Source organism: Drosophila serrata, unplaced genomic scaffold (genome assembly GCF_035046125.1).
Source record: "Drosophila serrata isolate PLE 108 unplaced genomic scaffold, ASM3504612v1 contig_100, whole genome shotgun sequence".
Classification (NCBI taxonomy): domain Eukaryota; kingdom Metazoa; phylum Arthropoda; class Insecta; order Diptera; family Drosophilidae; genus Drosophila; species Drosophila serrata.
This window is the reverse complement of record NW_028256998.1, coordinates 1,248,221-1,257,495: the sequence shown is the minus strand read 5'-3', so window position 1 is coordinate 1,257,495 and position 9,275 is coordinate 1,248,221. Positions and strand designations below refer to the sequence as shown.

General features: G+C 41.8%; 2 protein-coding genes across 3 annotated transcripts; one reads left to right on the top strand and one right to left on the bottom strand.

Moving 5' to 3' along the window:
• Nucleotides 1-779: 779 nt before the first annotated feature.
• On the top strand, nucleotides 780-6,937 carry dao (down and out). 2 transcript variants are annotated; one of them, XM_020954987.2, is made up of 6 exons: nucleotides 780-1,532; nucleotides 2,304-2,544; nucleotides 2,838-3,118; nucleotides 3,190-4,237; nucleotides 4,295-4,637; nucleotides 5,380-6,937. In XM_020954987.2, exons 1-6 carry the CDS (start codon nucleotides 1,084-1,086, stop codon nucleotides 5,685-5,687), a joined length of 2,670 nt encoding a protein of 889 aa, XP_020810646.2. In that variant the 5' UTR covers nucleotides 780-1,083; the 3' UTR covers nucleotides 5,688-6,937. The 2 variants fall into 2 exon arrangements, with proteins under 2 accessions (XP_020810646.2, XP_086697216.1); XM_086841090.1 differs by lacking the exons at nucleotides 780-1,532; nucleotides 2,304-2,544 and adding an exon at nucleotides 2,633-2,742.
• A 37-nt stretch (nucleotides 6,938-6,974) lies between these two features.
• Nucleotides 6,975-8,453, bottom strand: PolD3 (DNA polymerase delta subunit 3). Its single transcript, XM_020954988.2, has one exon. The coding sequence runs from the start codon at nucleotides 8,369-8,371 to the stop codon at nucleotides 7,076-7,078; it is 1,296 nt and encodes a 431-aa protein (XP_020810647.2). The 5' UTR covers nucleotides 8,372-8,453; the 3' UTR covers nucleotides 6,975-7,075.
• Nucleotides 8,454-9,275: the final 822 nt, after the last annotated feature.

The window sequence follows — 9,275 nt, the reverse complement described above, 5'->3', positions numbered from 1 at the left end:
CGGGATCTGTTTACCTCCAACAGGCAGGTCTATCAAGTCAATGGATAAAGGTGGAATCAACTTGCAAACTAATAAGAGCTAGCATCAGTTTGAAGTTTAGCGGTTAGGCTAGGGTTGCCAGATGGGTGAAAGTAGGTTGAGCTTGGTATATTTCTGGTATTTACATACCGCACAATGTATAATTTACATATGTGTTGGAAGTTTTTAGTGGTTCATTTAGTTTATTTAAAACAAAAAGCTGGTATAGAGAATATTAATTACTAAAGCGGATACTTTTAAGTTATATTTTGTACGGATCAAATAAGGTTATGTTATATTACAAACTATATGCAGCGATTTAAAATCTTCTTTATCTAAAGACTTTCTGTTCTAAATTTTTAAGGATTAAGGTGATCCATAAATCAATTTTTTTATTTTTAATATTCACTTTAGTAATTTTATTTCTAAAAGTTTGTATAAGAAAATTTGCATGTTTATTAATTATCTTAAAACTTTATAGTTTATAAAGTTTTAAAAATGTATGTTTCGCTGTAGAGATATTTAATCTTCCGTTTGATATTAGACCAAATCTGGCCTTGGCATAAATTAAAAAAATACAAAGGTAAGAATTAACTTTAATTCCAGTTCTGGAAAGACTAGATTTAATATGGTATAATTCTCCAATTCAGCCGTATTGAGAAATATAATACACATTACGGATAATGTTGTTAGATTAATTAAAAAAATAAATACCAAAAGCACATGAACTCCTTGTAGTGTCAGCAGAAATAACTGTTCATCCCTCGCAAATAACGGTAACTTGATTTCCGGCTTTCCAACCCTATGCGATATTTATTCGTTACAAATGGCGCATCACTAACACGTAGGCAATGTTTAAAAAATCAATACGATGGCCACAACGTGCGGGAATTCGTTAAAGTTTAGCATCCGTTATTAGTCAACGATGTCGGGGCGTTGTGCACTCGGATTGAAAGCCATTAACTCGCCGGGACTGCCGCCGCAGTGACAAAATGGCCAACTAAACGGAACGCGTGTGCGAAATCAGAAAAACGCCTGTCCGAAGCATCAGCAAGGCACCAAGTGATGGCTTCTTCCTCTTCCTCTGCGCGTGGAAACAACAAAGGTGCCACGGGTCCTGCTTCCTCTTCATCGTCAGCTCCTGCTCCCGCTCCCGCTACCGCTACCGCTCCCGCTGCCGCTACTACTACTGCTCCACCTCCTCCTTCCGCTCCACCAGTTGTGTCACTCAGCGACCTGATTGGCCAGCAACTGAAGCAGCTTAATCCGGAGGATTTGCTATACAAGGATGAGCTGCAGCTGGTTCTGCTCTTAACCCCCGTGCAACGCCGGAGGCTCAGCCGAGACTTGGACTTGGATGGCGATATAGGGGCCAGCACCTCGACGGCGCCACTTTCCCGTCCGGAGAATGCCGAGGAGGATGATGACCTGATTGGAGCTGTGGGCGGTTTGAGTATTTCGTCCCCGAATGCACCAGCAACAACCACGACCAAGGAACCACTGCTGGATTTTAGGTGACAAAACGGTGGTTATATGTACAATTGAGGTTTTTATTTGAGCGGGATGGTAGTTTAGCCCACTTAATACTTCAGGGGAAGCAGTTTGCTTTCGATTTAAACTAGAAAACTGTATGGCAAGACTATAAAGTAAAAGTAGGGTTTGTAGAAAGATGAATATATGACCCGTCTGGGACCTAGGTGATGTTAAACATTACTTTCCTTAACTTTCTTTTTCTTTATTATATTATAATTTAATGTAATTAAAGAGTACTTAAGCAACGCTCTATAATTTCATTTACTGGTTACCTTTAATAAGGGGAATGGCAACATAATTTATACTTTGTACGCTGCCTGATTCGATCTTATAAATTTTGTACCTGTTAACCTTGTCGTACGAGGCGAAAAAAATATGTCAAAAGCCAATTTCACGAGTCGGCTCAAAATGTGTTTAGTAGCAGAAAAGGTGACCAGCCAGGCCATTATGCAAATCCATAATTGCCCCATGAAATTAATTTAATTTGTGCGGCTTTGCTAATCTGCCAATCTGGCTCAGAAAATTGGTTTTGTAACATTCTCAGGTGGTGGGTGGGTGTATGGATGGGTGGATGGTCGCTTATTTTGCACCCCTGACCGCCCCTTGTATGTTTTGATTGCATGCATTCGTACGTTTAAGTTAAGCAGCAGCATTGTTCGCTGTCGAACTCGGTATTCGGGTCATTTCATTTCGTTTGGACATTGTCGTGAATAATTAACCAACAACACTTTCTCCCGGACCCGACCACATAGAACACACGTACTCAAATGGTTTCAACATCTGCGCCACCAAACGGGCCACTTCAAGTCGGAGGAGGAGTCGCGTCGCCTCCGGGAGGCTGGCAACGATTCGTACCGCAAGGAGAGGCATCCGCTCAAAGCCAGCGATCTGTTCACGGAGGCCATATTCCTGGCCCCGGCCCGGAATACACTGGCAGCCGCTCTGGCCCATGCCAATCGCTCCCTGGTCCTGTACGACTGTGGCCTATATGCGGTAAGTTCTTCTCCTCCACTAAACCCATTTCCCCCCCTGCTTATCATATTTGACATATGTGGAACAAATCAGACAATTGGCCATCACGTTGGCCAAGTCAATACTCATTTACAGCAATTATATTAGCGACAGCTCATTTCCAGCATGTTTTAGATGGAAATTTGTAATGGAAACTTTGCTATACGCTTTTTGTTTGGAGTAACTTATTATATCATAATTATTTTATTATATAAACTGTTTTAAATTTATACATTAGATTTTCTTTTTATATTTAATATATCCTGTTTCTTTAGGAATCCTATGACGACTGCCTATGCGCCCTGGATTTAGGTTATCCGGAAGAGTATTTGCCATTGATTAAGCTGCGCCAAGCCGCCTGTGCCTTAAAAATGCGTAACTTTGCGCTCTGTGAGGAGCATTTGCACGAGCTCCTTCACATTGAACTGAACCAGGTCTTTGAAACACGCACCCACGAGCTCTGGCACCAATGTGAGGTGCTCAAGGTGGAGCGATTCGAGATGGCAGTGCAAACGGGAGATGATCTGGATACCAACGATTCGAAACCATTTGAAATGTAAGTAAAAAGGAATCTCTTTGCCTACACGCAGATACAATTTCATTACTTATTACATATTTTTACGACAGTGCCTGGTTGGACAACTCCTCGTCGCTGCACACCACCCGAGCTGTGGCCAAGAACGCTCTGATCTTCGAGTCCGAAGCGATGGCGATGGTGCCGAGTGGAACCTGCCGCGTGTGCGACTACTGCGGAATCACCCAATTTATTCCGTTTCCCTGCATTTACTGTTCCAACCGCCTGGTGGTCTACTGTTCACGTCAGTGCCGCTTCAAACATGCTGCGATCCATGCCGTGGAGTGTTTTGGCCACCAGATCGAGTTGTTCGAGTCGTTTGGCGACATCTTTGGGATGCCACGTCTGCTGCAGCTCGCCTTTCGGATGCTGATCACGGGACTGCCGGAGCTGCTGGTCCATTGTCGAAAGAAACCCACGCTGAGTAAGCTGTGGTCGGCAATCAATGGTGGACTTGTGGAGAGGCAGGACATCGCCTACAGTGCTGTGCTGCGTTTGGAACACCTAAGGGAGGAGCAGGCCTCGGAGACTGTGATTACGCTGGCCCTAACCTCGCACATACTGGCCATTTACCTGAGCAAGTGCACCACATTCTTTGAGAAACTGGAGAAGAGCCTGCCAACGGCGTCCCGAATGTCTAGCGCGGAATGGGAGCTGCTCTGTGCCGCATTGTTGATGCGACACATTGGCCAGCTGCGTCACAGGTCGCTGACCCTGTGCCGTTCCTTCGTCCTGCCCACAGATCCGCATGTCTTCTCGCCGCTCAATGAGTTCCAGCTGTGGGCAGCACCCATGCGCCTGCAGGAGGGTCACCTCCATCTGCTGGCCGGCGAGGTGGCAGTGGTTTCGTATGCCGTCTACCCCGAAACACTGAGTCTGTGTCGTCACAGTTGTTCCTCCACGATCTGCACCAAGTTCTCGGGCCGAAAGATAACTGCTCTAGCTCTGCTTGATCTGCCAGCGGGATCCGGTATATACAATTGCTTTGCCGGTGGAAATTTCCAACAATTGCGACGAGAGGAGCGTAGCAAACTTCTCAAGGAGCGCGGCATTAGATGCCATTGCACCGCCTGCCAGCTCTCACACACGGAGGATCAATTTGTAAGGGAGTACTCTTATATTTAACAACTCTACCTAATTTCTTAACCTTTCTTCCAGCACAAATTCCATCGCTATCGTTGTGATAACCCAAAGTGCATGGAAATCTTTACCCTCGACTCGATGCCGCATGCCCCAAACCTGCGCTGGTGGCTGTCCGAGGAGTATACCCAGCCGGAGTACAATGGCGCCGAGTTGATCGTGTGTCCCCACTGCAGTGAGCCCCAGAAACTGGAATGGTTTTGGGCCTTCAACACGGCACTCATCGACTGCGAACTTATAGAGGAGCGATGCAAACTTTATGCGGCCATTGAACGGGCAGAGAATCAGCTAATGGAGCTTCATGAGTGCAAGGTGGCTCTGGCAAGGCTGCTGCTGGAGCAGTGCCTTATGGTGCACCGTGGTAAGTTCATAAAATATGCATAAATATGTGGAGATGAAGTCTGCATCATTTATTCGCTTTGTACTCATTTGCCAGCTCTCACTGTCGCGCTCGGTTGTGCACCCTTCCCAATACTTAAGATTTCCTACTTAATTCACGACAAATCTGAATCTAAAATGTCTATGAAGAAAGTAATGATTGCATAGGGTATGCATCGCCTTATGGTTGGAAAATTGATTTGAAATGATCTATTTCCAAAAATCGTTTTGCAAGGCCTATCCCCATTCTTTATAGAGTAGAATGGCTTAAATGCTCACAAATTTCTCAATTCTTTTCCAATTTGAATCAAATGCCATAATATAGTGTTTGTATAATTAATCCATATAGTGCTTATTTATTCGAATCGTACCAATAATGCAACCAAACTCTGCTTAAGCTCTCCTAGTATAAAATAAATATTAAAACATTTGTTTGAAAGAAACAAAGACAAATCGATATCGATATTATAATGTTAATTACAACATCTACCGATATTTAAAATTGGGATTTAACTTAACGATATTTTCGATATGGGAACAATATCCATCTCTCGAGATACATCTATATTTATACTATATTTAAATTTAAACCCCATCTATCCATTTAAGTCTTTCCTATATAGACCCCTTCATATGTATCTCTATCCTAATAAACTATAACTTTTGATCTATTTTCTATCTTCTCCCTCTGCTCTCTGGTCCTATCTCTTGATACCAACCTTAAGAAGGGGCAACCGTGCTAGACGACTGGGAATTCAACAAACTTGGCTCCATCATGCGCTCCGTTCTGCCCAGCGTGATGGCCCAGTATGGCGGGCAGTCGATCGAATATGTAAAGTACTTCGCCTACTTCTGGGACGTGATGGCCCTGAGCAACTACAAGTGCAACGACCGGGAGCTAATGCAAATGCTAAACGCTTTGGAATTCATCGCCGATGAGTTCAAGGATATATTCATTAACTACTATGAGGATTATATTGCGCCCAAATTTGCTGAAGAGTCCTATGGCAGTGTCGTAGATACGCAAGTTTAGAAAGTGAAATCAAAAAACAATGAAACAAGCAAACAAGCAAACTTAAATTAACTTAGATTTATTTTACTCTGTAGAGAATCCAAAATAACAAACACACACAAAAAGCTAGGAAAATTCTATTGTTGACCCCTATGAAACCTACCTAACATACATACTTTGTGCTATTATTCAAAAAAATGGTGCTGAGATATTACATTGTACGAAACGAATGTTACATTCATTTAGGTGATTAAGTCAATGCAATTCGGTGCGAGGGAGAGACGAATCAGAAAACGATCATATTAGTAGAGAGTCATATCATGCACATTATGTTCATATCATCTAGGAAAATATTAATTAACTGATTGATGATTATATAGCAAATGACTTTTCATTTTGCTTGGCGAGCAATATTTATGAATTAACAAAAGCTTCAATTGCAAACTCCTTCGGATTGGGTCACCTGTACTTACTTGTACTCTAATCTAACAACTAACAGAGTCTTACCAAAGACATTATTATGATAATAAGAAGGTGCACAACGCCATATGCAAGAAATTTATCTAAGTAAAAATGTGTGAGAATTGAAGTCAGATCATGTGCAACAAATGGCGTTACTCATCTTGTCATTTTGTGATCTTTGGTCTTACGGTGATCCATCCGAATGGGAGACCTTAATCGTTGCAATAATCGACGCAATCTAAGTGTAAGCCATTATTTAGCTTCTGAGAAGCTTTTACCTAAGCTTAGCCGCTGATCTCGATTGTTTTGCTACAGTTTAAAAAGAGAGTCGTAACACGAAAAATTGTTTAATCCCAAGTCCCTTCCTTAATCACATACATATGTAATTGCTTGCCCATCGGGCAGCCTGACTGTAAGCTTTTAATGCTTAAAAATCAGATAGGAATCAAACGCAATCACTGCAGAAACAAACGACAAAACAAATAAATGAACAATTTAAATTTAAATTTATTAATATTCAGATTGTACGAACGAAATGAAATGTTTTTCAGACCTCGCCTTAATTTTTGAAAGTGTTTTGAGAAATACCCTAATTATAACGACGACACAAATTGAAAACAAATACAAAACGCACTGATAAAGCATAGGCCAGGCTAAACACACACAATGACAAACACACACACACACACATACAATCGGACACGCGAATAAATTTAAATAAATTACATTCAACAAATTACAAACAAAATACTCAAACAAACTTCTAGCAGCTATAAACAATTGCAATAAAAATTCTTTTTAACAACAAACCAAATATATTTTTTAACTACGCTTTCACCCAATATGTTTTTTGTATTCCAAGGTGTTTATTATTAATTTTTTACTTATTTTCTAATGAAAAACTTAGTTATATAATTATAATTCCTTGTTTCCCTTCATGCTCGACATTATTTCTTGGTAAAAAAACTCATTATGCCGGCTTGTTTTGTCTTTGTCCCATCGCCTGCCCCCTTTGCTGTCGAAGGCGGAGATTTCTTTTTATTTGCCGGTGCAGTAGCCTTGGGAGACACCTTCTTCTTGGCTGGTGGCGGGGCGGCTTTAACTGGCTTTCGCTGGGTGATGACGAAACCTTCATCGTCCAGATACGTTTCGTTGGCTGGCTCAGATTCCATTTCCTCGACATCAACGACTGCGGGCTCTTCGGCAGTTTTCTTGGGTGGCTGCTCATCGTCCTCGTCCTCGGAATCCACAATACGCCGGCGTTTGGTATTGGTGCTGGGCTTCTCCTGATCTGACTCGTTGTCGGAACCAATAACCTTGCGTCGGATCTTGTCCAGCTTCTCCTCTTCGTCGGATGAATCCCCACTTTCGCCCTCGAACAGTTGCACTGAAGTGTTTGCCGGTGATTGCTTTTTAGCCGTAACAGTGGAGGGTTCCTCTTTTTTAAGAGGAGCGGAAGTGGGCTTTTTGGAGTCTTTTGGTGGTGACTTCTTTACTCCCGGTTGTTGCTTTTTGAAGAAATTGTCCATGGTGCTAGTAGATGCCTTGCTGGGAGTGGCCTTGACATCGTTCTGCTTACTTCCAGCTGCAGCTGCTGTAAAGAAGCTATTAATGCTTCCCTTTTTGGCTGCACCAGATGATCCTGTCTTGGTTTTCGAGGCCTGGCCTTTGGGCGAGGTATTCTTCGCTTCCTGAGGAGATTTATCTTTGCTGGCGGAGAGTTTTTCATTTTTAATTGGTGAAGTTTTGGCAGGCTCAGATTTCACGGCAGCCTTTTTGGACGTCTCGGGCGCCACGCCATTGGTTTTGTGCACACCATTCGTAGTACGAGCAGAGGCAGAAGCTGGCTTGCCCACTCGCTGCTCCACGTTGGCCAGCTTCACCTCCAAATGTTGCATGGGCTTGAAGATCATGGCCGGCGATTTGGAGCCCCCAGCGATTTCCACACTGTACAACTGCGACTCGGCATCCTGTAGCTTGGCCAGCCAATCCGGCAGCTGGCTTTCGCGAACCACGGAGTATAGCTCGTCGTCGGCACTGGCTCCACCTCCGCCACTCTTCCGCTTTCCGTGGACAAGGAATCTCTTGTCAAATTTGGTGGCCGGCTCTTGGGCACCGACGTAGGCCTCCAGTATCTCATGCACCTCTTTGTAGGACAACTTGTATTCCTCGAGCAGATCGGTTACAAGCACGCGCCGATCAAAGTCAATTAGGCAATCGTCCAGGGCCTTTTTAAGCGACATTTTCCTGTTTTTGTTTTCAATTTGTGAAATTTGTGTTCGCTAAATAGCGCGAAATCTAGAGCCTGTTGAAATATCGATATCACTAAGCTATCGGAAGCTATCGGTAGTTCAGTTTAAGCTGCTATCGATTCCACTGCTCTATCGACATTACGTTTTACAAAAAAAAAACACTTAATTTTAAGCTGTTTGCAACAGAATCATGCTTTGATTTATTAAGTTTTATTAAAGTTAATTAAGTTTGTTTGTAAGATTTTTTTATTTTTAGGTGTAATAATTGTAAAAGTAGGAAAAGTAGTACTGCCTTACAGAAGGCTTATATACACTGCTTTCATTTTTTGAACTGCTTTATGCTCCACCATTTTCAAATGTTACTAGCCCCATCGGTAGGTGGCGCTATTTTGAACAGAATCTACTTCCGCTTTAGGATGTGGATTTAAAAAAATATACATTTTTAAAGAGAAAAGTATTTAAAGATTGATATTTCTAGTTTTATCTAATTATAATTTTAGCCTTGTATGGGTCTTTGAACTCCATCCTTACAATTATACGAATAAATTGCAATGTATTGAACACTAGATATAAGCAAGGAAGGGATGAATACTTTACTTTTTAGAAAAATTGTATTTCTTTTTTAAAGTAAAAATAAAGGTGTAAAAAAGGCTTTTTTAATTTATTGTTTACATGATTTACATAATAAATATATTTTTGCGAACTAACCAACTCAATTTTCTTTATAAACAGTTTAATTTATATAATTTATATGCAGTTTATATTTTGTACCTTAAATATGTACCCACACCCTTTATTAGTATGTACTTAAAAGGAAAAACTAAGGCAAACTCTAAAAACAAGGATAACGTGTGCAGAGTAATTAGGTGACATTGATCTTCAATTAACCCTTTAT